Consider the following 27,504-nt stretch of genomic DNA (forward strand, 5'->3'; position numbering starts at 1 on the left):
TTAATGCGACCTGACTTGCTGGTTAAATATTGACAAGAGCTGATGTGGCCTTGCTGAGGAGGGACGAGAATTCAGACGAGACTTTTTTTTTTTTGCTGCCAAGGCTGCACTGCTGCCTGCTGCATCATCATTCCAACACACATATACACACTGCCGAATGCAAACACACGCATACACACACAGCAGCTGAGACTCAGCAAGGCAGTTAGGGCAGAAGTGGGGAACGAAGCGGAAGAAAGGGGAAGCGAGCAGAAGAGGAAAGCGGACGCAGGATGAGCCAGTTCGTGGACCACGGCATCGTGTCGGTCTGCGGGAGGATCCGAAACGTCCCCCTGCTGGAGCTGCTGGCGGTGAGTCTCGGTCCATACGCTTCCCCTCCGGTCTCTCCATCCCTTCCAGCCCTCCATCCGTCTAGGAGGTATCTGGGGCAGGAGGCAGTCTGTCTGGAGCTAGAAGTAGGTCTGAATTGGTGATAATCAGGCTAACATCCTGCCCTCCAGTCCGCCAAAATCTACAACCACCTACATCGCTAGTGCCCCAGACAGGAGACAGGAATTGCCCAGGGTGAGAGGTGCAGGGCAGGGGGGGTAGGGGGAGTGATGAAGGGAAAGTTTTAATTAATCAGAAAGGAAGAATAAGTTTGTGTTTGGTGCGTGCATGCAGTATTTACACTTCTTTTTTTGCATTTCCATGTGTATGTTGTGCTGTTTTTTGATTGCAGAAAAGATACTTTTGCTGTTTACACTTCTTGAATTGTGAAGATTTGCTGTTTTGCTTTTGTGTAAATTGACTCTTTTTGGATTTTTGACTGTTGGTTGGACAAATTTAATCGACTTGATGACAATTGATTGACCAAAAAAAAACAAATCTCTGAATTTAAAGGAAAACTAATCATTATTTGGAGCCCTGGCTTTGCTTTTAGGATTGACATGGTGTGTGTCCATGCATGTCAAGTCTATAGGAATGTAGGACTGTGTGCGGTGCAGTCTCACCATGTTCCATATGTAGGTCACTAGCTGACAAGCTGCTACTACTGAACCACTAATTACATGCGAGAATCGTGCTTGTTTCACGTTTCCCGATACATCTCCAGAAGGTCTGAATCAGGGGACCTGCCTGCCATCTGCACATATGTTTGAGACGGACTGTGACATTTCACAGATTATGACGAGGCTTCCTAATGAGTGGTGTGTATGTGTTGATGTGCTCTTGCACACTGGGGGGAGAAACCGGCATTTTAATGTGTAGCAACAGCCAGATCTAAAAATATCACCCAGGTTTGAGGATTGTTTTGAGGGCTTGACTTCTTTGGTTCTGCTTTTATTTTCTGGAGCAGATTGTAAGTGCTTTGTCGTATTGGATTTCTTTAAAAAGTGATTTGTATTAAAAAAAATAGAGAAAATCGATTATTTCAGGGGATCCGTCTCTCTTCTGTGTTTTATTTCCCCTCCACTCTCCAAACGCCTCCGTTCTTCTTCCACTCCTTTCTCCACTTCTTCAGAATTATTGAGCTAGAGGTGTTTTGTGGAAATCCAGGGGTTCTTAGCCTCTGCCACCGCATGGACGCAATTATGCAGACAAATGTCTCCACCGAGCTCCAAGGCTCCATATATCCTTTATCTAATTACATTAACAGGAGCTGGATAGTGACTAATGGCTCGTGGAGGAAAGGAGGAGGGACACGACGAGGAGCTGGAGAGGCCCGGGATGCATGATTGCATTTTTCCATCTTATTTCACTCTCTCGCTTCTCTGCGTGCCCAGATCGCTCCCTGTGCTCCGTTTAGAAATCCCCCCCAACAACCCCAAACCTACACACATACACACACTGACCCACTGAGCCTTTTTCCAGCTTGAAAGACTTCTATGAGGCAAAACACTTCAAGAATGATTTCTTTTCTATCTTTCTTTCTTTTTGGCTCATGCATTGTGGCATGGATGTTGGTATTAGGGCTGATGTTCTGCACTGTCCATCATATTTCTGTGCTACATGTCCGTACTAAGGCTGCACTCAAAGCCCCAAACTAAATAAAGCTTTGTCAGGGCCACAAGAGACTCCTGCTAACATTGCTTTTATTGTGAATTGAATGAAAGCATTACGCAGACTGAGGCCACAAGTGAATGCAGACTTTTTGAGGTCTGTTTGGCGTGCAAACCACCTTAAAAGTCCAGGAGTGCTTTTTCTTTATCATCCTCTGCCGGCCAAGTCTGTACCGCCAAAATAAAAGCCTTATCAACTTGCCTGTGGCACAAGTAGAAAGAGGAGGGAACGCACCACTCCTCATGACTGAGTCATCCACTTTCGTCCTCATAAAGCTCTTTTTCAAGAAAGTTTTTTTTTTTTAATGCTCAAACCCATTAGCTAATAAGTACATAATCCAAAGCATACCATATGGTTTTAGATTGATTAAGTTCCTTCAGGGCAGACATTACTTTGCTTGCTGTTCATTTTAACATCAACTTGCAGAAACTTGTTTGAAAGAGGATTTTTTTTTTTTTTTGTCAAAGGTTGAGATTTTATCCCATTGTGGTAACAGAGTTGACATTTGAAAAACGCAGTTGGCAGTTTAAATCAGAGCATGAGCTGTATCCCAATTCTGTGGAACATGCTAATCCTAACCTTAGACCCAAAAATGAAACCATAAGATCTTGATCGTCTCAATTCTGCTGTATAGGTCATAAACCCTCCTCATGTTAGAGGAAAGGTCTTAGAAGACAATGAAATCATGTTTGGAAGGAATCTATTGACGGCCAATATAGACAGGAGGAATGACAGCTAATGAGCCCAAATGTGTCACATTTTATTGATGCAAAGTGACAGCCCTGCGACACCTTAGACAGAACACCTGGCAGTCATGACGCAAAACGTCGATGAATCATAAGTGTCTGAAATGTCAATTGACTTGTTATCGGGACTAATAAACGAGTGACAAACTCATGTTCTTTGTTTCTGCTGTTATGCCACATTGAGATGTAGAAAAAGCACGATGAGCCACTCACAGCTGCAAAACATTACCACTAATTACAGATGATGGCGAGACGGCTCGAAGAACATCTTGGAAAACAAAATTATTAAATCTTTTAGAAAAACATTTTGCTTTGTCTTTGTGAAGTTTAATTGGCAGTGGCATCCAAAGTCACAGTTTGATGGATGTCTGTCTACACAGACAGCATCATTATTTGTTTGTAAGAAATCCTGTATACAATTTCATGTGAAAGCTTCCTTTAACATTTTCTCAGCAGCATTGTAAATTATATTAGACGATCCTTTATAGCTACAATATGTTCCCAGTCCTCAACTCATCACATACAGACTCTTGTTCAGCCCTACATGCCAAACTAAGGCGCTCCGTTTTTCCCTTGAGCATTGGCTGTGCACATCAAGGGCTGTCTCAAAGGAGGAAGGTTGGGGTGGATGGATGGGTCAAACAAATATGTGTCCTGTATAATACCAAGTGTACTTTGACTTCTTTTAACTATTGTAACTAAGTTAAGCTCTGTAACATAGTAAACCTACATAATATAGAAACATACTTGGGCTATGTCTTTCAACTTATGTATTAACTAACCCTAACCCAAACCATGATCTTTTCCTAAAACTAATCAAGTAGTTTTGTTGCCAAAACCAAACCCAAGTAGTTTTGTCGCCTAAACCTAACCAAGTAGTTTTGTTACTTAACCCTAACCAAGTAGTTTTGTTGCCAAAAGCTAACCCAAGTAGTTTTGGTGCATACAACTTACAGAAAAGTTTTGTTGCCTAAAACCAACCAAGTAGTCTTGTGCTACAAGCTAACCCAAGTACTTTTGTTACTTAACCCTAACCAAATAAGTTTTGTTACTTAACCCTAACTCAAGTAGTTCGGGTGCCTGCAACTAAGTAGTTTTGTAGTCTGAACCTAACCAAGTAGTTTTGTTGACAGAAGCTAAACCAAGTAGTTATATCGCCAAAACCTAACACAAGTAGTTTTGTTACTTAACACTAACCAAGTCGTCTTGTTGCCAAACGATAACCCAAGTACTTTTGTTCCATAACCCTAACCGAAGAAGTTTTGTTACTTAACCCTAACCCTAACCAAGTATTTTTGTTGACAAAAACTAACCCAAGTACTTTTGTTGACTGAACTTAGCCCAGGTATGTTTGTTACCTTATCCCATTCAAGGAGTTTTGTTGCCTAAACCTGACCAAGTACTTTTGATGCTTAACTTTACGCATCAATTTTAGACTTTCTTTTAAAGAAAGTACACATATTGAAATATGATGCTAAAGGAGTACCCAGTGCATTAAAAAGTGATGCAGAGTCATCTTGCCAAGCGTCCGTATGTGACCGTTGAAAGTGAGAACAGTTTGACTGATTAGGTTATTTAAAACGGCCTTATAAAAAGGGTAGTTTTTGTTATTGTGTTTAGCACAGAATCAGCATCTATATTTCTGCTGTCTTTTCATTGCCTACCTTTCTTTTTCTAAGTGGTCGGTGAACAAAGCAGGTGTCAGTAGTTTCCTGTTTTTTCCTCAGAGGTTTGCACCAGGCCTAGAGCAGCTCAGCAGTCTGCTGGCTCACATTACTTTATGCTAATATCCCCCAGCTGCAACCTGCACCACCCTCCCTGCCTGGCTTTCTCTCTTTCTCACATACACACACATGCACACACACAAAAAACATACTTGCACAAGCCCCCGGGACAGTCATGGGAGGGCCGTGAAAAGGAAGCCGAGATGATTAATTAACTCTGCCCTCATTTTGATACCGCCTTATTGGCTTTCAACAGCCGAAATTCAGCTTCAGAGATTTGCATGGATTATCTTCCCTCCACCACCACCACCACCACCACCACAACAGCTACCACCCAAAACAGACACACAAACACACTTCCGAGATATTGAGGTCATGTTGTTACTCATGCTACGGTGAATGCGCAACATTGGTTTCTGGGCAGGTTGTGTTACTCAGCAGAGTAAGGTGTCAGCTTCGTTGAATGTTGGTTTTCCACTAATGAAAAAGAAGCTGCTTTTACAAGAAACTGGCTACAGATACTGCTGACAGACACTGACGGATTTATTGACGCAAGAATAGCTGTAATTATAATAGTTGAGGTTGATTTGGATTTAATGATGTGCAGGTAAATGATCTTGTTTCACATATTGCTCAATATTCATCACTTTCCTACAGTAAATCACATACGTACGCACGTATTTATGACAGGCCGATATTGTTCCCTTCCACAGAAAATCAGATGTTGTAAACACACCACTGCACAAGTCAAAACAGAGTTGTTTGGGTGGCGTCTGTCTGTAAAATCTGAACTAGGACCTACTCATCCCACTTCCAGAAGCAGTGACTACATAACCACAAAAAAATGATTTAGCCAAATGTTTGAGAGGTGTGTCATACAAACAAATAAATACATTTCTATTAAATAATGTTCCTGTTCTCTGTAAAGTTGCTTTGAGCTATATAAATCTGATCAATTATTAATTATTATTATTATTATTATTATTATTAGTAGTAGTAGTAGTACCATGCAATTACTTTGACTTGATGTATTCAATGATTTCTCCAACAAAAAAACTATTTATTTTAACAGTGGATTTTCTTGAACTTTAAACATAATTCAACTGAAAAATAAAAAAATATATATTTAAAAAAATTAGATAAATAAATAGAATATTTACTGCCAAAATCAACTGAGAACATACATTCAAATGTTTTGTAAATTACATATTCCAGTCATTAACTGCAGGAGTGTGCTGCATTTATAACACAAGAAAATTAGCATTGTGCACTCAAATACACTATCAGTGTTTGTTCATGCGTAAGCAAATATAAATGCTTAACAGGCCGGGTGAGCGCTTGCTTCCATGTGGTCATCTCACATGGCTGTGTGTGTGCACGTGTTGGTGTGTGTGTCTTTGTGTGTAAAAGTGAACACCAGGTGCTCCAGCTGGTTGTGTCCCTGCAGTGGCCCGGCCCTGACCGACCGTCCTCTGCTCCCCTGTGCTTTTCTATTGATGACAGCCTCTGAGTACAGACAGCTCCGCCGCTTTAAAGGGCCTGTCAGCTCCCTGCAGCAGAGCTAGACACAATACAATAGTGCTCCTGTATATTGTCTATACACTGGGGAAAAGCCTGCAGCACAGCTGTCTTTCATTTTTTTTTGTTTTAAACACTGTTTGCTATCCCTTCTGCCTCTCTCTGTCCTGTTCTCTCACATTGGGAGTCATCATCTCCCTCCCAAACAAAAGATCACCTGCCTGGGTGTGTGATGTGTCACAGGGTGGGAGCCCTGAGGGAAAGCCTGCAGCCTCATGTGGAAGTTTGTTAACACTGTGTCATGATGGGCTCCTATTGTTTGTCGGGATGCACCACAGGCAATTTCATCCACTTGATGCGAGTTGTGGGAGAACTTGTGTGTCACACTTTTTCCGTTGTAAATTCAGTGTTTTTTAAGAGCTTATGTGTAGCCCTCTGTCCTCTCTGGTCTGTGTTGCTCATCGTGAGAAAATGGTTTTAATTCCGTCTGACATGTTTTAAAGAAAACGGCCGGTGGTTATTTTCATAGTATAAAGCCATTCCCTTCAATGTTCCTCCACAATATCCTGCGCTGGAACCGGCTCATGTGCAAACACAGCAACAGAGCGGACGCAACAAAATCTGAGAGATCTGCCTTGCCTCAAACTGCTGCAGCGTGTTGCATGATAATAAGGTGTTGTCTGCAGGGAACCTGATTCCGTCTGACGTGGCTAATGCGCTCTGTCAGAAGCGTTTGCGGCTGATGCTAGCCTTGTCTACGAAAAAGTCGGTGTAAGGGAGTTGAGTAGAGTCCAGCTCACCACATCCGCCTGCCGGCTACACTTAAACCACCGCCTCGCAGTCAGGAGGCAGTGACCTTCATGCTGCTCCCACGATTTGAGGAGTCGGGTGCTGTCAGGACCGGTAGGTAGACTGTGTGGATCTTTTCCCAGCCTGCTAACACACTATAGTTTCCCAATCACACTGTAAAAAATGTTTGTAGAAATTACAGTAAAACACTGTCAAATTATATCAGAAATAGGGCGTGAAATTAAAAATGTAATATCACCGTAGTAGACATTTTAATTACCGTAAATCAAAGAATAGCACAAAACTTTTACTTTTTTCTGTCATAAACTTTAGAAAACACAGTTTTGCTGTAAAAAATATTAGATTTTTCATTTAAAATGAATGGAGAAATACCATAACGTCACAAGGACATAACTACCCTAAAAATAATAGCAGACCAAAGGACCTAACAAAGGACCTAAAATGACCAAAAGAGTCACAAAACGATCAAAAGAGACAGAAAATGACCAAAAGAGACACAAAACCATCAAAAAAGACACAAAAAGACCAAAAGAGACACAAAACTATCTAAAAAAGACACAAAATTACAAAAAAAATACGTAAAATTATCAAATGAGACACAAAATTACCAAAAAGAGACACAATAGGGATAAAATGGCAAGTGATTTTTCAGTCTAAATGACAGATTTAGCTGATATTTACATTTAAATTTACAGTAGAAAACCCACTCACTGTATTTTTTACGGTAAAGTTCTGGCAACCACAGCTGCCGGTATTTTACCGTAAATTAAACAGAATATTTTGTACAGTGCATGCTGCGGGTTAGAAATCAAGCCAGCAATTTACATTTCCACATGGTATTCAATTGTGTTATCTCAGGGCTGTAGGGTGCTCATCATAACGCGGCCACTGTCGGCACATTATCTCAAATGCCAAGTATCAATACGAGGTGCAAAGCACAGCCATTACTATGATTAGAAGGACATTCATGCAGGAGCTGTTTGATGGTGCACCATTATAGAGCAGTGGCTGGAAGGATTCTGCACATCCAATTATACGCTGCAGAAAGTCCTTTGATTTTCATCCTCATCAGAGAGGAATTTTGCATCAATTTAAAATGAAAGTGTATGAAATCATCTGCTTTGGAATGTCAAAACTCCAAAGATCAAAAGACTAAATGTATACTTTTTGGCTGTGCATTTCCGACCTTTAATGCCACTCATTGATTGTTGAGATGAAGTCATTTGGATGCTCGGCTCTTTGTCATTAAAAAGGCCCGAAGATCCATGAGAGGAATCAATATCATCTGCATGTAGTAACATTTGTCTGCGTACGTTATCCGGCTAGCTGGAGCCATTCCCATTATTGAGTCCCAGTCACTTTCTAAAGGGATAATATGATCTGCATGCCTTTCATGAGTCCATAACTCAACTTTATGGTGATGTGCTTGTGGCGCTCAATGATTTTCCGGGATCCTCTCTCGGCGGCCAGACATCAGAGGAGTGATTGGGGTTTTATGAGGCATACTGAGCCTCAGGTGAGCAGGATTGAATGAGGGATGCGCCGCACAGAAGCGTTTGACCCTCAGGGCTGATTGTCTGCGGTGTCAGTGGTCAACGACCGCCTTTGTGTGTGGTCACGGTGGTCACTAAGGGGCTATTGTGGGAGCCTGTGGCAGCCAGCAGGCTATCGAGCTGCGGCCCTGCATCCATCTGCTACAACAGCTGGAGGAGCTGGAGATTTCCACGCAGGAAATTATGCACAGCAAACAAGATTCCTATGATTATTTCATTACATTAATTTCTTTGGGATTATCATCATTTTGCAGGAAATGGGTCAGAAGTGCTAACAGCCCAACAAAGCGATCTGTATTTACTTTAATATTGCAGTAGAACCCTGCCCCTCCAATTCATTTAGACACAAACAAAGCTTTATTTTGGAGGCATTTCCTGGTTGGATTTTCTGTCTTCCCCGCCCTTCCTCTGTCTCATTTCTGCCCGAGCTGGAGCACTGAGGAGGGGGTTATGAGAGACAAGTCAAAACAGCTGAATTAGTGCATTATTAAGCCTTTCTCCCCTGACCCACTTCCCCTACTGCTTGCATGGCTTGACTCCAGCGTTGAGCCTGTGTACACTGGGAACATGGAAAGCATTCGAATGGTCTCAGGATCGTTTGACTGTAAATGGACCTCTTATGTGCAGCAAGTACTCAGAGAGGATGCTGGAATGAGCCCATGCTGAAAGCTCTTCATTTTCTCATCAGGCTTCTATTCAGTAGGACTTAGTCCGTCCCATTTAGACCTCATTGCACTAATAGTGTGATCAGGTATCAGCTTCTGACATGCAACACAACAATACAGAACAGAGCAATTTGTTTGGTGAAAGACACATAATACTCATTAACAACAGAATCCTCTGATAATTGTACCTTGGGCTTTTGTGTTGATTTTTGATGGACTATTATTGTCATTATGGGTTAATTGGTGACCTCTGACCACAAGATATCTCAATGAAAATGGGTTCTTTGGGTACCCAAAGTAAGTATCCTCTTTACAGACAACTTTATACTCGTCCCATGCAGTTTGGGACGGAAACCATGCAGTACAAAATATAAGTATTTGAATATTTGTGCATACTGGGGTCTCTAAACAGTCTTGAAATGGCATAAATTGAGTATGACTCGAACGGCGAGACTCTTATAGATCCAATGAGCCAAATCGTATTAATTTTTGATGATGTTAGTTCATAAAGTACCGATTCATTGTACTGAGAGCATTTTTTAAACTTGACCTCACTGTATAAAATGACCCACTGTTACCTCTAGGATAATCACAGCCTCATGAAAACAACAAATTTACAATCACACACTACAGACCTAGAGCATTCAGGGGCTGTATGGCTTTTCTATGCATATTGACAATAAGGGGTTTTAAAGCAATTTACAGTAAGTGCTCACCATTCAATTCCGTAAAATATTTGCAGAAATTGACAAATGGCAAAAGTTTTGTCCAAATTATAGCATGAATTTCTCTATGGTATTCCTTAAGGTTTTGGTGACTTAATTTTTTTTTTTTTTTTTTTTTTTTTTTTTACCATTTTATCAGTTCTCCAGTAATCAAATTTTTTAAAAATTGCTCCAAATCTGTGTAAGAAACAGTATCGCACAAATAATCAAAAATCTTCAAGCTCCCAGCTTTCAGGTGATGTATACCACTTCTATGTGACATCTACAGTTATGGAAAAAAATATTAGACCACCCTTGTTTTCTTCAAGATATTGTTCATTTAATGCCTGGTACAGCTAGGTACATTTGTTAGGATAAATATAATGATAACAACTAAAATAGCTCATAAGAGTTTAGTTTAAGAGCTGATATCTAGCCATATTCCATGGTTTTCTTGATTATGATTTTGGTTATTATCAAGAAAACCATGGAAAATGTCTAGATATCGGCTCTATATTTGATGTTATCATTATATTTGTCCAAAAAAATGTACCTTTAGCTGTACCAGGCATTAAAATGAACAAGAAATTGAAGAAAAAGGGTGGTCTAATAATGTTTTCCATGACTCTACTGTTGACCTGATCGTAGATCGTAGATTTGCCACTTTAATCCCGTAAATTTATTTCTCAAAATATTACCCCCTTTTGGAATTTGCAAGTATTTCAATGAGTGCCCTATTAAGGGTTAAAAGGCAGATAAATACCTTACTGTGATGTAACGTTTTCTCCACATATCTGTTATTCCTATAAAAGTCAACAGTCATATTTTTAGTCAACCATGCAGCGGCTATCTTGTCTGTTCGCCTCCATGAATAATACAGCCAATGTGGTTGGTCCAACTTGTGACCTACAAGGCAAACAATGCAGAACGCTCTAGCGTGACCCATACAATGCCATGGTATTATTCAGGACATGTATAATACCATGGCCCATGGTGAAGGTAATGCTTTCAGGGGTAGAGGGCATCTGATGGGTGAGCTATTGTAACCTCTCCGAATGGAGCCACTACTGACTTCAATCAGCCTATTGGAGGGCCCCGGGTGGAGAAATGGCTTCCAGAGGGTTCAGAGAATGTGAGAGAATTCCCTAAAAGGGGGGCTGCCCCAGATAAAGAGGGTTAGCTGAGTAAACAAATAATAATGATAGAACAGTGTTGTTATTGTAAGAGCAAATAGCTGGCCTAAGCAAAGGAAATTCAGGTCCTTGCACTGCGACATTTTCCCACAGTAGCAGAATTATCACATTCTGATCCTAAAATATCTGAGCGAGTGCTGAAACGTCTCAGGATATGAAATCCACAAATCAACATTTCAACACAAACAAATATCTGAATCGAGGCTCCTGTTTAGGTCAGTCAGTTATGATAACGATGGAAATTTAATTTATCTATCAGATTGACCTTTGACACTCTGTTTCATATTTTAGGGGGCCTCAGTACACAGAGAAATCCAATATGTTTCAATCCCGAGACAAGAGAGTATTCAAGTCCACTGATGTCACCCCGGCTGAGAGGCTTAAACAGAAACAGTGCTGATGTCAAATTCTTCCCCGGCTCCCATCTGGAAGAAATAAAACAAATATGGCTGCTAAAAATAAGACTCTACTTGAGATGATAACAAGGATTTAGTGCCATTAACTGTGTAAATACAGTGTGTGGTTGGCCCCAGATTCATATTAAAATTCCTTTCCAACCTGGATGAGCTCTGACTGTAAAAAGCCCCCTGAAATAGGCTGCAATAATGCCTTTCAAAAGTCGATGATGGTTGATTTAAATATTTTATGCTGCTGAATTATTGGCCTCCTCGTCCTCTCTTAGATCACTTGACGGAGTGCGGCGAGCCACTGCACTGAGAGGTCTTTGTTCACTTTAACCCATGAAATGGATGCAGCCAGAATAGGGTGTAGATAATCTCTTCAAACCAAAATTGCTGCCCTGATATCGGAATTGAAATATGAGAACAAAAAAACTTCCTGTGTGGTCTCTCTGCTACATAGGAGCCTGCTTAATATGCAAATTTTCACATTTCAGAAATGATTGCTGCTTGCAAAACATACGAACTCGACAGTGCAGTTAGATGCTGCTATTTTGTTTTAGTTGTAGCTTTAAAGCTGCTATACAAGATTTTTCTATATAACCAATCAGCTGTCAGTCTGGTGAAGATTTTGCCTCTGGGGACAAGAGCTGATATATCTAGGTTTCTGTTGTAGCCAGGGGATATGCAAATAATGGATATACCGGCCAAGACTTGCTCTTCTGTATGCTGATCGTTGGTTACCGTCCAAGTTGACATCTTTTTTGTAGATCTGACAAGTTCGTACTAAGAACCCCACCTTTTTTTTTCTTAGAACGCCATTTAAAGGGACCCTTTTAGCCCCCATATCAGAGAAAATACTCTCCAAGCACAAGAGGAACAGTGAATGAAGCAAGCGTATGTTGATCACAAAAACACAAACTTGTGTTTGCAATGGAAACCATAAAAGATATAGAACATGATTTGGCTTGTCAACTGCATGTTGACTTTAACGTTCCTAATGGAGGTGTGTTTCCAAACAGAAAAAAGGTCCCGTCAGAACAGTTTGGTCCCAAAACACCTTATGATCAGATCTTCTTCCTCTTTTTGTTCCATGTGGACAGTTTACTATCAATCAACCAAAGCCTGCTGATTGGTCAATACTATTTAAACTACAAACAGAAACCAGGATGCTTCCAATCCCATAATATGGTTCTGTTTCCCACTATAAAGATGAAGAAATGGGAAGTTATGTGTCATGTGAAAGAGGTAAAGGAGATAAAGTTATAGATAAATCATTCCACTTAACAGGCCATCTGATGGTTTTACAAATAAAATTCAGTACCTGTGATCCTCAGATGTTGACTGTGTTGTTTCTATCAAAAGCACAGCAATTTAAGATTGAAGCTCCAGTGAACATGCACAAAAGAAAGCATTGTCTAGCATGTATTATTTAACAAGGCAAGTTCACTGCGGACATTCTTATTTACAGCAATGCCTCGGGGTTGGGGGTTACCTAGATTTACACCACCCACGCCAGGGCTACTGCAGCGCTGTGTGTAATATAGGCTACTGGGTGATTCCAATGGTTGACTCTGTTGGTGCGAGGTACATATCTGTTTAGGGACGAGTGTAAATTACTTATTCGCTTCATTTTTAGCCTCCGGATTCAAACAGGCAACCTTTTGGCCACCAGCCTGTTTTGTTAACCCTCAAGCTTCTGCCACCCCCACAGTCTGTCTGGGAAGAAAAACACGGTGATCACCTTCTGTGCACAGAAATAATTCATGACCACGGGAATACTCATCGCACCGAGTCCTGCAGTAGAGGTCAAAAGTCACCACAACCCATCTCTTTTCACCTTCCTCGTTATTATTCCTCCACCTCCCCCAGTTTAAAAAAAGAAATCACCTCACTGTATCTTGATCCGCTCTCCATCACTGTCAGCTCAGATAGGGGATGTGGATCTGATAAGCATGAGTGGCACAGGTGGGTTCGGGGATGACAGGAGCGCAAACAAACGGCGTCGTCTTGTCACATTACCATTTCCCCGGTTATGGTTCCGTGCATGCCTGCAGGCGCTATCTCCGCTCCCCATCCCGAGGCAGGGAGACGGAGAGAAAAGAAAATCAGACGCTGACATTAATGCTGTCTCTAGCAGGAATGCAACGCTTTGCCTCCACGCTTGCCTCGACATCTGCCCGGCACCTGGCTCGGCAGAGTCGGCGCACAGACAGGCCCCCGTCAATAAATCAGCCACTGGATTAAACAGAAGAGAAGCTGTGATAAAGCTGAGGCCTGGAGCTGATGCACGTGAAATATCAGGGAATCTGACAACGTGTCCCGGGCAAGAAATATCTCAGAGAAAACACACAGTTGGAGGTCACAAGATTGTTGTTGAATTGACTTTGTTGTGTTCGTGGGTTTTATCCTCTCGCAGCTGAACTTTAACAGAGTCGGTAATGTTTTGTAAAAGACTGCCGTGTGGGACGTTTCAGGTATCTTTTGCTTTGTTGAGAGCTTTTATTTCTACAGTAGAAGTATAATTCTGGGCCTTTAGACCCACCATTGACAAACCAGTGAGCTGGAACAAAATGACTAAAGTGTAAAGTGAAAAGTAAGCCCTCGCCAACAGAATGACACAAAGCATAGCGTCAAAGTGTAATGAGAAGAGGCGAGAATGCTGGAGAGGCGAGCTGTATAGTGCAGATAATGCTGAATGGATCCTCTCGAGGGCTTTTACTCAATCTATAATGTGCCTAATTTCCCGTGAAGGAACACAGTCACTGCTACTTGATCAGCCCTCTCTCCGCTCTTGCTGATGCTTCAGCTTGCTGCGGCGAGGCTCGGATAGGTGCGGCGCCCGTCCGTCAAAGCCTGCATAAACAGAAGCCTGGCTTCCCCCTGTGAACCAACCAACATCTGTTTAGTATCAGGCTTCTTCTCTGATCTGCCCTGTCACTTTCCAAACTCTCAGTCTCCCATGCCCTTTGTCTCTTTTCAAAGAGTTTTCACTCTCCTTTGGTTCTGGACTTCCTTGTGTTTGGATTCAGATACTGACATCATCGAGAAAGTGTTACAGATAGTGTTGATGTGTAAGACGTAATTAAAGGGACAGTTCAATTCCAAACAAACGTCGGACTTTCACCAAGGAAAACGGGGTTCATGGCCCATGTGAAAACAAAAGTAAATTACTTTTTTTTAACGTAATTTACGTTTATTATCGTAACTTACGTTTTTTAATGTAACTTTCGTTTTTTAATGTAACTTTCGTTTTTTAATGTGACTTTTGTTTTTTATGTAATTTCTGTTGTTTACGTAACTTCCTTAACTTCCTTGGCCCACGGTTTGTGAATCACATTTTTTTTTTTTACATAACTTATGTTTTTTTACGTAACTTCCGTGTCTCAAGTCACCCTTGTAACAACTGTGTCTTAACACCTTGCAAGGAATTATTTTGTACTAGGTCAGTGGTTTTGTAGCCTAAATTTGTAGGAACTGCAGCCTTTTTTATAAACATGAACCGTACATGTACGTATAATGGCCTGTGTGCTATTTTTAGAACAAACCATGGTACCGCAAGTCGCGAGACGAACATTTTGACAAACGATCATATTAGTCGTTATGGGTGGTGTTGACAAATGGTCTATCTTGTCGATATACCAGCAGATGTTTACCTTCTCTCAACTATAATGGTAATGGCACTCAGCACCAAAAAAAAACCTGTGAAACCTTAACAGTAGGGTCTCTTTCCAGAAATCATAACTACTCTAGATAACTCAGGGACCTTGTTGTGGGCAGTTTAATGTTGGAACTTTTTCTTTCTAGTTTTATTTGACTGTCATCCCCCTGAAAAAGAGGATATGGAGTATAAAGAACTACAAGGTCCACTTAGGGAGTTTTTAACCTTAAAAAAACAAAAAAAACTCCCAACCATGTACTCCTTTGCCCCAACCCTGGGGAAGTAATTTTGTTGCAGATTGTCGTTTTTATGGTGCAATTTAAACTTGAAACTGGATATGATGATTTGGTTAAAGAAAATTCAGCCTATAGTTCACACCCAGCTTAGTCTATCCCTTTCTTCCTCTCTGTTTTTTTTTTTTTTTTTTACTGAGTTGCATACTACCCTGTCGACACAGGTGAGGATTTATCTTCTTTCCCATTTCTGATGTCCTCCCCTCTCTTTATTGTCTCTCTAGCCTCTCTGATCCTTTCTCTCTCTTACAGCAGCACCTCTATTTTCCCTCTGCTCCTGTGGGTTGCCAGGTCCAGGTTTCCTTTTCATTTCTGTCACCACCACTCTCCCTCCCTTTCCAAGTACACCTGGCTGAATATTGGCCCCCAGATGATAATAAAACCCAGCAACCCCCAGGCTTGTAAAAATCTGGGCAGGGGCGCACCGCAGACTTCTACCCCCTGTACGCGCCCTGTTTCCTCAAATCCCATCCTGTCTGGAAACATCGGTACCAGCGTGGACACACTGTGTGTTTGTTTTTATTCCTAAAAGCAGCATTCCTCAGCGGCTCCTCCCTGATGTGTGTTTTTGCAGATTTAAAACTGAGGCTGTGAGGAGGAAGCGATTGTAGAGACAAAGTAAACAGAGAGAGGAATGGGTATCAAAAATGGAAAAATTTGTATTTGTGTGCGTGAGAAAGTTAATTCATCAGATGAATGGCATTTGTCACAAACCTCATGCTCTTGTATTTATTATAGGATGTTTAATCCAGACCAATTTCTAAGAAAGATAACTGTTAATCTAAATGAATTAACAAGAGAGGTATGAAGAACTCCAAATATGTTCATTGTGTACATTTTTGGAGCTTTTATTTTGAAACGCAAGCAGCTGTCACCCAAAATTTGCCTGCTTGGGATAAAAATGAACATGGTTTGCTATAATTTAAACTACATGCATGCACTCGTGTAGGTCTGTGATGTGTGTTTTAGCATATTTAAAACTGAGGCTGTGAGGAGGAAGCAATTCTAGAGACAAAGTAAACAGAGAAATGGGTATCAAAAATGGAAAAATTACTATTTGTGTGCATGAGAAAATTAATTCACAAACCTCTGGCTCTTGTGTTTATCATAGGATGTTTAATCCAGACCAATTTCGAAAAAGAGATAACAAGTGTTAGTCCAAATTAATTAAAAAAAGGTTTAAAGAACTCTTAATATGTTCATTGTGTACATTTTTGGAGCTTTTATTTTTAAATGCAAGCAACTGCCACCCAAATTTGCCTGCTTGGGATAAAAATGAACATAGTTTGCTATAATTTAAACTGCCTGCATGCACTCATGTAGGTCTGTGATGTGTGTTTTAGCAGATTTAAAACTGAGGCTGTGAGGAGGAAGCGATACGCAAATGACTATTTGTGTGCGTGAGAAAGTTAATTCACAAACCTCTGGCTCTTGTATTTATTATAGGATGTTTAATCCAGACCAATTTCGAAAAGAGATAACAAGTGTTAGTCCAAATGAATTAACAAAAGGTATAAAGAACTCTTAATATGTGCATTGTGTACATTTTTGGAGCTTTTATTTTGAAATGCAAGCAACTGCCACCCAAAATTTGCCTGCTTGGCATAAAAATGAACATGGTTTGCTCTAATTTAAACTGCCTGCATGCACTCGTGTAGGTCTGTGATTCCTCCACACAGGTAGCTCTGTGGAAGTGATCGAATAGCGATGTCAGTTCCGATGTATTTCATTCCTCAGCTACTTTTTCAACCCTCCCCTGTGAGATTTGTGCCGCGAACAGCTTTGCCACTGTTCCCAACAGGCATGAATGGCCCACTCTGTCAAAGGCAAAGAGCAGAGGAGGAGCCCGAACAGACGGAGGGTTATTTGAGCGTTGGACGTATCTTAATGTTTGGAAAGATAATCTGCAGGGATTTGGATTCCTGACGGTGGCGAGGTGTTGATGTTTGGGCTGGGCCGGGCCGTAGGTGCTGCTGGAGGAAGAACATCAGATAACCCAAACTGCTGAAACTCACCCTAGATGATGAACAGGCTCCCTTTTGTATCTTAAGTAATCCATATTCCCCGACACTGCTCCATTTGGGGCAGGTAGGCAGATGAAGAATATCCTGCTCACTGGAGGCATTTGTTACACGAATGTCCTCGACTCAATAAGGCTTCTGTGTGAGCCACAGCTCTGCACTCATTGAGGTTTTGGGTACAATTAAGCAGTATAGTGCTCAGCTCAGCTTCTGGATCATTCACTGAGTGACGCTTCATTACCTGCGAGCTAGGAGGAGCTTGGTTTATATTTAGTCTTCAAGTAAGGTTGATAGAAAGATAGATTAATTGAGAGATGATAGATGATGATTCTTCATATACATAGTCAGGTTTTTTTGTGTTGAGTCTGCATTTCCGGTGTTGTACTTAAATTGCCGCCATGCACAAGTAATTTATAGGAAATTCTGCAAATACGTAATCCAATATTACTGCTGATGCAAAGAACATCCAATTCCAGCTGCTTCACAATAAAAGCATTCAGCCGCAGAAACTAGCATTTGTTGCTCTTTATTGTGAAACGGCTACAGGAAAGGCAATTAGTAAAGCCAACTACTATGGGTTTCAATTCTGAATCTAAAAACAATCTGAATGTGCTTTCAGTTTCATGTATCGAAATCAAAAATAGGATTGGCGAAATTTAAAATATGACCATATGGGCCTAATGGTAAATTCCAGGAAAATATGAAGATTATGTCACACTTGAAACCTTGAAGCCTGTATTATATATTATATTATTTCACAAAGAATTCTAAAATGTGAATGACAGCTGTCAGGACATAAGTTAGTTATAGTTATGATCAACGGTGATGCAGAGTTTAAATGGCGGATATCACACTCGAGCTGGATGGGTCGAACAAATGACTTTTATCCAGGACAACAGGGTTTGTTTCCTGTGTGAAAACTAAACTAAATGACTTTTTACGCAAGTTACATAAAAATGTAAGTTACGTGGTGGCTCACATCACCCTTGTAACTACTCACTTCTGGCATTTACATACATTTATTTACTGTTTAAACTTTTAAAGCCTTTTAAAATGCCTAACCAGGAGTTTTTTTGCTCTAAACCTAGGTCCAGTTATACTGTACGTGTATCTATAATGAACCCTCATTTTGACAAATGCTCATATGTGTCCATATGGGTGATACTGACAAACGATCTATTCTGCTGCTTAGGTTGGAGTTCTTGTTGGTATTAGCACTTGGTACCTATATGTACTGAGATAATCCTGTACCAAGCAGTATTGAAATGTATCCAGTTACACAACACTTGCATTTGTTTCTGAACCCAGATTTAGAAAAAAGAAAAGAAAAAGTATGATTTTGCTCACAACCAATCACCGATATTTCTTTTATTTCATGCAATGTGTGTATGACTCCTGTGGCTGGATCAAAAAAAAGATTAAAAAAAGATCAAACCAAGGAATGAAAAAAGATCAGCACACTGTATCAAAAGCTATCAATAATTTAAATTTGATCTAACGAAGATCTTTGTTGTGTGAAGTCAAATGGCAACATGTGATGAAGATCTTTGTTGGATTGAAACGTTGCGCCAGTTAAAATGTAGAAAATGATTGGTGTCAGTATTTAAGGGTACCAGTGTTGATACTGAAATAGATTTATGAATCCGAAGTTAAGGCAACTAAAACACTTGGGAAAGATTGTAGTTTGGTTTGGCAAACTTTAATCTATCAACAATTTCCGTTTTGAATGCATAAGATTATAGTAATACAGGAAACAGTTCTTTGATAAAAACCTCTTGGATCACCTCCCTCCCTGACATGCTTTACTTCACAGATCAAGCTGACAGCACACAGATCTCAGCATCTTTCTCCCAATTGAAAAATCACACATATTAACCCGAGTAGCTGCCCTCTTGGCAGGTAAAAAGCGGGGCTATCGGCTGAGTTATCAGACTCTGAGGATATGAGAGCTGGACGGCTGGGCAGATAGTATGACACCAGCTCTTTGGGATGTGAGTAACGACCTCTGAGTGAAGGATCATCAGCGCAGAGCCTCGAAACATGCTGATAAGACTAATGAATTTAACCGAGGCTGGCTGATATGCAGAGACCTGCTCCAAGCTGAGGCAGGTTTCTAGAAATCTGCACGCAAAGACCATTAGTCATACTGATTAGTTCATTACCTCGCTACGATAGGATCGCAGTCATTTTGAATTATATTGGCATACAGGAATACATTGATGCTGATTAAATTTGCCGTGTCCACATCTTTGCAAACGATGTACACATAAACTTTGCCGTATTGGATGACGGGAGGATTTGGCTGCAAACTCAGCTGTAACTTTGGCAGGATCCCAAGACTAACAGTCGTATCAGATGTAATATATATCTAACACCTTGGAAAGTCACTGTCATAATTCATTCTCAAGTGTGCCATAAAAATACGCCCAGGAAGAAATTTTACATTCTATTGGCATAACCTTTGGCTCGCAGTAGCCCATGTGGGAACTCCACTTTCTGTCAAACCTGCAGCCCAGTTGGTTTAGCAGTCCCACAGGTCACGCTGGCATGTCATCAGTATGTGCAATATCTGTGGCAAGCAGAGATAGGTTGGGGATAGAGGCGGGAGAGGCCGTGACCTCGTCTTTGGCAGGGTCTTATCCCCAGAGCTCACTGCAGGGACTCACTGCGAGGTGTCTTATCTGCACCTCCAGCCTCTGATCTGATCTGTAGACACATCGAGGTTGGAGAGGGAGCTCATCGCAGCGAGGACTTCAAGGAACCATCCCCTGACCTCGGCAGGTCAGAGTTTTTTTTCTAGCTTACGGTTTATTTGTTTTTTCCAGTCAACTCCAAAGAGGCCTATATGGGAAACAGACGCTTGTCTAAAATGTGATCCATCCTAGGGCTGGGCGATATATCCATATATATAAAAGATATATTGATATATTTTTAAATGTGATATGGAATAAGACCATATCATATATATTTATATAGTTAAATTTTCTTTTTTTCTTTGTATATAAATGCTGCCCTTACTAGGGTTTGTCATATTTAGTTTGTTTGTAATGTTCATTATTTCTTATTTCTTTTCTCATATTAATATATTTATTTCGGAGAAAGATTGGCCTATTTTATTCCTTAGGCTATTTATTTTTTCATTTTTAAGATATTTTTATATTTAAATGTGCACTTTATGGAGCTTTGATTTAAAAAAAAAAAAGGTACCACTGTTGTTATACAGTATTAATGTTCACTTAAATAAACAGTTTCAATAAAACTACTTGTGACAGGTCATATTTGGCTTCGACTTTGACTGAACATTTGCTCTCACTTTGCGATAAAAATATCGGGATATATATCAAATATATCAATATTCAGCCTAAATATATCTGGATATGACTTTTGGTCCATATCGCCCAGCCCTATTCCATCCCTCTTAATCTTCAAGAATGTGTGAAAGAGCAAGCCTCATATGGATGAATAATACATCTGATGTTTTATTACTTAAAAATATGGACCATTAATCTTAAACAGATTGAATTTGGTCTGTGTGCCTGTTTGGCTTTTAACAGAAGGGTGTTTTTCTTTATTTTCCCCCTTCCTGGCTCCTCAGTGCCGAAGCAGCGGGGGGACGGTGCTCATATTTTAAAATTTCATAAAGCTCACGAGCAGTTGGAGGGGACGGGATGTGGGAGGCTGTTCCGTCTGCAGCCACCGAGCACCGCCTTATCAAACGCTCTCACACACGAGTAAACATGGCCGGATAAACATCAGAGAGAAGCTGCGGTCATAGAGCAGGGACGTCAGTAAACACATTACCTGCCAGGTTAACCCTCGCTAAACCCCTGCTCACACCATAATCTATACCAAAGCTTTCCATGAAATATTGTGAAATGAGTTTCATCTGCAAGTTAATAGCTACAATGGATAACCTTGCCTTCAACCTAACATCTAAAAATGGCTTTCTTCATACAATTTCAGAGGCAAAAAGTGTATTTACTCCCACATAACGGAACTCATTTCTCCTTTAGTGAGTTGATAGAGCACATTAAAAAAATAAAAATAAAATGAAAGACTTAAATATGAAGGATAATTTCCAGCGACTTGGTTCAGGATTTTCATTCATTTTTCCATTATCCTTAACTGCTTATCCGCATTCAGGTCACCCCTCACATTTCTGCAAGTATTTTAATTACATCTTTTCCTGGGACATCGCTAAAGAAATGACACTTCGATACAATGTAAAGTAGTCAGTGTACAGCTTGTTTATCAGTGTTAATTTAATGTCCCCTCAAAATTACTGAACACACAGCCATTAATGTCTAAACCACTGGCAACAAAACTGGCAACCCCGAAGTGAAAATGTTACAAAGCATGGTGTGTTCACTGGTGTGTTCAAAAAGGATGGGTTGAATACAGAGTTTGAATTTATCCACTGTGGGACTAATAAGGGAATCTTAATCTTAATCTTAAATTGTGCCCAATTAGCCACATTGTGTCAAAGTGTCATTTCTTCGGTGTTGTTGTGAAAAGATTTAATAAAATATTTGCAGAAATGTGAGGGGTGTATTCACTTTTGTGAGATAGAGACAGACAATCACGCTCTCATTCACACCTACGGGCAATTTAGAGTCACCAATTAAACCTAAGTGCATGTTTTTGGACTGTGGGAGGAAGCCGGAGAACCCGGAGAGAACCCACACTGACACAGGGAGAACATGCAAAGTCCACACAAAAGAGCCACAGAACCTGCAACCCTCTTGTTGTGAGGCAAGAGTGCTAACCAGTACACCACCGTGTAGCCCGGTTCAGGATTTTGCTCTCTGAAAATAACAATTAATGGAAATGTGGCACAATAACGGCATGGGAATTCAAACATTTGAAGGGCCCTATTATGCAAATTTTCAGTTTCATACTTTCATACTACAACATGTTAACATGACTTAATGTGAACAAACAAACAGGAAAAACATTATGTTTTTATACCTCTTGCACCAGAATTCACCTGCACTGTTATAGCACTTTGTCTCTTTAAACCACCGTCTCCTGAAAAAGCCCAGTTTGCTCTGATTGGTCAGTGCTTCCAGGCCTTTCAAATTCGAGCTCTCAACGTCTCTAATACCTAAAATTTACTTTCAAAGGTGCCTTTAGGGAGCTGGTATATCATATTATGAAAAAAAAAACTTGCAGTGTGCATTGAGATATTACTATGTATAGTAATTTTAGGGAATTTTGGACCCTAAATCCTAGAATTATTGGAAATGAAATCCACCAGATTGTTGTCCTTGGCATGATCAGAAGCCCACCTAATTTAGCTTTATTCACCATAAAGTCCTCTCAAGATCTATTCTGTAAGTCTTCTTGATGTCTAGGAAAGTATATTAGGATTTTTTTAAAAACCTCTTTATGATTTACTGTACTTTGGAGGTGATTACGCACTCCTTATGAGCTTACAGCTCTCGGGACGTTTTAAGGTATTGTTGGGCTGAGCTGCAGTTGTAAGAGAGCGCCGGTCCTGAGAAATATGCTTCTGATAAAGTGTCAAGTCAGTAAATTTAGTGTTTTTTCAGTCTACACGTGAGCACCTGGGCCTCGTGGGAACGGTGCAGCTTTCACTCACGCCGTAAAACCGTCAAAAATAATGCCTGGCTGAAGATATAACACGCGGCATTACATGCATGAGTCATGCTTTAAATCTCTGCTTTAAATACCCTACCATTTCACATGACAACAAGCACGCCGCATTCCCTGCATTCCTTCATGTGCGCTGAGGATTATTTCAGTGCCCTGTCATTAGGAGAGGTCTACGCGATGACAACACAGACTTAGGCAGCTTTGCTTCACGTTTGATGTGGCCTGTAAATATTTCCCCTGACATGGGGCTCCGACGAAGAAGGTTCCCCTTTGTGCGGCAGCCGTAGTCATTATGGGATCGTGTTGCTAATGGTCTTTGGGAGACAGACGTTTTAGCCCAGACAGTTTCTTTTTTTTTTCGTCTGCTCGAGAAAAAGTCACACATTTTTTTTAATGAGATGGCAGAGTGAGAATGAAGGATGCAACTGTTTTTTCTAATTAATAATGCACAAGGAGCTGCCACTACTGAGCACCATTGTTATGTTTTGAAGACATGCCAAATAGGCCTGTCACGATAATTACTGTATCGACTTATTGTTCAATATATAAAAATGGACACAAGAGGTTTTTTCTGGACTCAATATATTGTTGTTTATATTAGTGACTTTTTGTGCTTTTTTGTGTTGTGTTTAAAGTAATGCTGTAAATGTTTGACAGGCAGGATGAATTGCAGAAAAAACAATACTATACTATACTATACTGTATTATACTGCTACTAAAAAAAACCCCTATATTTCCCAAGCAGCCATTCCAGCTGTTTGTTATTTAAGTAATAAAACAACATAATACATGATTGAATGATTACACTGTAAAAAACAAACAACAAACTGTTGTTTTTATGCTAAAAAAGCGGCATCTGTGGTTGCCAGAACTTTACCCTAATAAATACGGCGCAACTTTTTTAAATATTATGGTTAAATTATATTATATACACGTTTAAGATTGTGATTTTATTCAATTTTTTACCGTAAAAAATAAAGTTTTTCCATCAAAAGAAATTTTGTTCTGCCATATAATTGACAAGGAAATACTTTATAAATGCCACATAAATTAAAGATTTTACCATTAAATATGACTTTTTCTGTTAGAGATATGATGTTTACATTTAACAGTGAGAAAAAGTATTTTTATAAAAAATGATGCAAATATATATATTACAGTATGTTGTTGCTACAAACACGGTGGCAGTGTATTTTACAGTGGAGTAATGTATTAAAAAATTTTTAAAAATGTAAAAAAAATACTGTTTTTGCTGAAATATACATTTACAGTGTTTCATTGTTACTGAAACTGAATTAACCCATTTATCATTTTACGGTCTTTTACTGTCATGGTTTAGCAGTTTTTCAAATTAAAATCTCCAGACATTTTTTACAGTGTATCTCATTGCAATGTTTTGTTAACAGAGCCTGAAAGTCTATTGTATTTGTTTTGGTTGTAGTTTATGTATTTGTTTTATTTATATAGGAAATATTATTATTTCTTTTCCAATATTTAATATTTTCAAGATTAAAAAATTCATTGCTGTGGAAAAGGATGTAATTGTTATGCTCTAATATGGTTATAAAACTAAACATTGTTACAATGATACTATCGTTTATCGTGATAGTTTCTGGGAAAATATATCGTCCTAAAAAATGTGTTTTCGTGACAGGCCTAATGCGAAACATATATCACACTGAGTTAGGACGGATTCAAAAGAGCAACTAAAACATGAATAATCATTTGTTTTTTGCTATTGATTAACCGCTGTTTGAGCCAACAGTAAATTTAACTTTTAGCTGAGCACTAATGGCTCTCCAGCTCGGGTGTGAGTGGCTGTGGCGCTCTGAGGCGAGCAGATGGCTCCGGGGGCACTGTTATTTAACGCTGCAATTGGTCGCTTTCCAAACATGAAAGATTTGTCGCACCGAAATGAACGATGATGGAAGACATGATGAAAACATTAGGACTTGATGTTGTCCATAGTGGAAAGTTTGACGTGAATTGGAAAATGTGGCGCCACGCTGGGAAGCATCGATCTGTTGTCACGCTTTGGCATCGTCCCTATTTGCCTAATGGTCACCCAGAGTGCCCTTGACTGGCGACTCTGCAGGAAGCCTGGGCCGCGTTCAGCTGGCATCGGTGGCGAGCTGGTGGTGAGGGGTGTCTGTGGGTGGAGATGGGAGATTAAATGAAGCAGCAGTGTGAGAGCGGCACCCCCCCTGGGAGGAGCGGGGAGACAAAACAACTTCACTTACTGTATTTAGAGCAGCAGCTCGGGCTTGTTAACATCTGGACTAATGTGAGTTTACTCTCAAGGCCATAGGTTAAAAAAAGCCCATGCAGTGATAGCAGGAGCACTTTAAGTCTGGTCAAGTCCCAAAGGTGAGTCATGGCCGGGTCAGAATGTGTCCTTCAGGGGGGCTTGCCTGTTTATCAGCACAGTAACCTGCATTAGTCACCAAAGAGATTCACCTGGCTGCTTACGGAGCTCCATGCATGTATTTGACAATTAATAAATAGTGGACTACCTTGAATTATTTGGTTTATAATAGTTAAATATTACTTCTCCTGCATTGGTCTGCCAGCATCAAAACAGGAAGTGGTGAAATATTAAAGCCTTTCTCTAGCTTGATTTGACTGTTTGAAGTTTGACATTGACAAGCAGTGCAACTCCATGGTTTGTGCTGAATAGTTGAGAATACTAATTTCTAACTTTCGACGATTAAAAGCAGATACTCACCTTATCCTGGGAGCCGTGTAATTTGCTGCATTTTCCACAACATGGTCCTGCAAATATTTCAGGTTAACCCTCCTGTTGCGTAATGTTCTTGGGTCCATTTGACCCAGGGCATGTTTAATTATCCAAAAATGTCAGAAACCAAAAAATTCCCAATAAACATTGTTAATATTTCATGATTAACTTCATTACTAACCATTTCAATCAATATTTAGTGCAATGGTGTTCTTTACCTGTCACAGATCATGATTCAATGAGGATAATTTACTCTTTTTCATAAAAAATGCATGTTAAAACTTTTTTTTAATGTACATTGGAAAGACCTCCATGTAAAATACAATAGTTTTACGTGACTTTGATTATGAAAATTTTATTCACCTCTTCTGTTGACCCGAATAGTATCTATGTAATATTAACATGCAAATATGTGAAATGAACCATTTTAATTGTATATGTTGATAAGACTTATTAAGCCAAGCAGAAGAAATTTCATCCTGAAGAAATACTTTTAACATTTTTTTTTATTTTTAAACTTTGAAATTGGTCAATTTGACCGGCAACATAACAGGAGGGTTAAAAGCTCTGTCTTAGCAAATGAAGGCCATCTGTCCACAGAAACGCCACAAGGATATTTTTATAATTAAAAAATTAAACAGGAAGTGTTGAGTTAACAGTTAATATGTCATGCCTATGGCAATGTCTACAGATTTAAGAGAAAGCTGTGCTGTTGCAATGTCAATATCACATTAAAACATCATTTCACTGTCAATTTTTGAGGAGAACTGCACTTGGCACACATAAAAACATAGGCAAGACCCAGAATCTCTAGATTTACCACAATCGACTCACAGCCGAGCCACGCTGCTCATGCAGCCAGTGTGGTCCGACCATAAGACAAGTTATTAAAAGCTCTTTCGCTCCATTTAAAGCTTAAAGATACAGAGATTATTGTTTTTTGTGGAGAGGGATTTTTTTCTTTTGGGCTGATGTTGCTGTTTTTGGTTGCATTATAGATTCACAATACAGTTCCCCAGAAATATGCATTGTTTTGATACATCTGTTTTGATACTATTGTTCCAAAATTCGCATTTCCATATAGACCTGACTGTTATTTCATGGTGTCTCAACAGGGGTCCTGCGAAACGTTGCTGCAGGCACAGTGTTTGCTTCTTTCGATTTCAACTGAATCTCTTTGTGTTTCACAGACGGGCTTTATTTTTGTCGGTAGCTAATTAGAGAATTGCAACAGCAGTGAAGAAAAATACATGCTCAGAGGCAGGAAATATAAAAACTGAAGAAGGGAGCTGCACTAAAGGAAGAAGGTTTTATGGGCACGGATATTAATGTCTCACAGATACTACTTTTTCCTCCTCGGCTGAGATTCCTGGCCTAGTGACCTCTTCATGGGAATCCCCATTTTTCAATTACACTCCGCAAGCACATGACCAGACAGTCTAGAAATCAATGTGGAGCATCTGTCCCACTGAGATAACCGTTTACCCAGGAGATGCGTCATGAGCTGTCAAGCTTACATCCAATTAATTAGTCTGAAACTTAGACCACACGGATCTGACAGCGTCAAGTCACAACTGGCTGTGTTATGTATCGTACTGTAGGTAAACCTCAAATGTCTGAAATACCAGATGGTTGAAGTATGGTGCCTATGTGGCCTATTTCTTACAGTCGCACTTCCCCCCTCTGCTTTATGTAGTCGGAGCAGTAAGAGGCAAATCATTAGGCCACAGCCAAGAAATCTGACATCTGTTTTTTCCATTCTGCTCTTAGCCTTAGCTCATTTCGCCCGTGCTGTAACTCAGTAGCGCACGTTTTGTGAGTGTGG

General features: G+C 40.1%; 1 protein-coding gene across 1 annotated transcript in view; it reads left to right on the top strand.

The window, feature by feature from the left end:
- The first annotated feature begins 264 nt into the window (after positions 1-264).
- LOC131962809 (nck-associated protein 5-like) overlaps positions 265-27,504 on the top strand; it is a 142,762-nt gene continuing 115,522 nt past the window's right edge. Inside the window, exon 1 of the mRNA XM_059327891.1 lies at positions 265-350. Within this exon, the coding sequence (XP_059183874.1) occupies positions 273-350 (78 nt within the window). The 5' untranslated portion in view covers positions 265-272. The remainder of the gene's footprint in view (positions 351-27,504) is intronic.

Source organism: Centropristis striata, chromosome 24 (genome assembly GCF_030273125.1).
Source record: "Centropristis striata isolate RG_2023a ecotype Rhode Island chromosome 24, C.striata_1.0, whole genome shotgun sequence".
Taxonomy (NCBI): Eukaryota; Metazoa; Chordata; class Actinopteri; order Perciformes; family Serranidae; genus Centropristis; species Centropristis striata.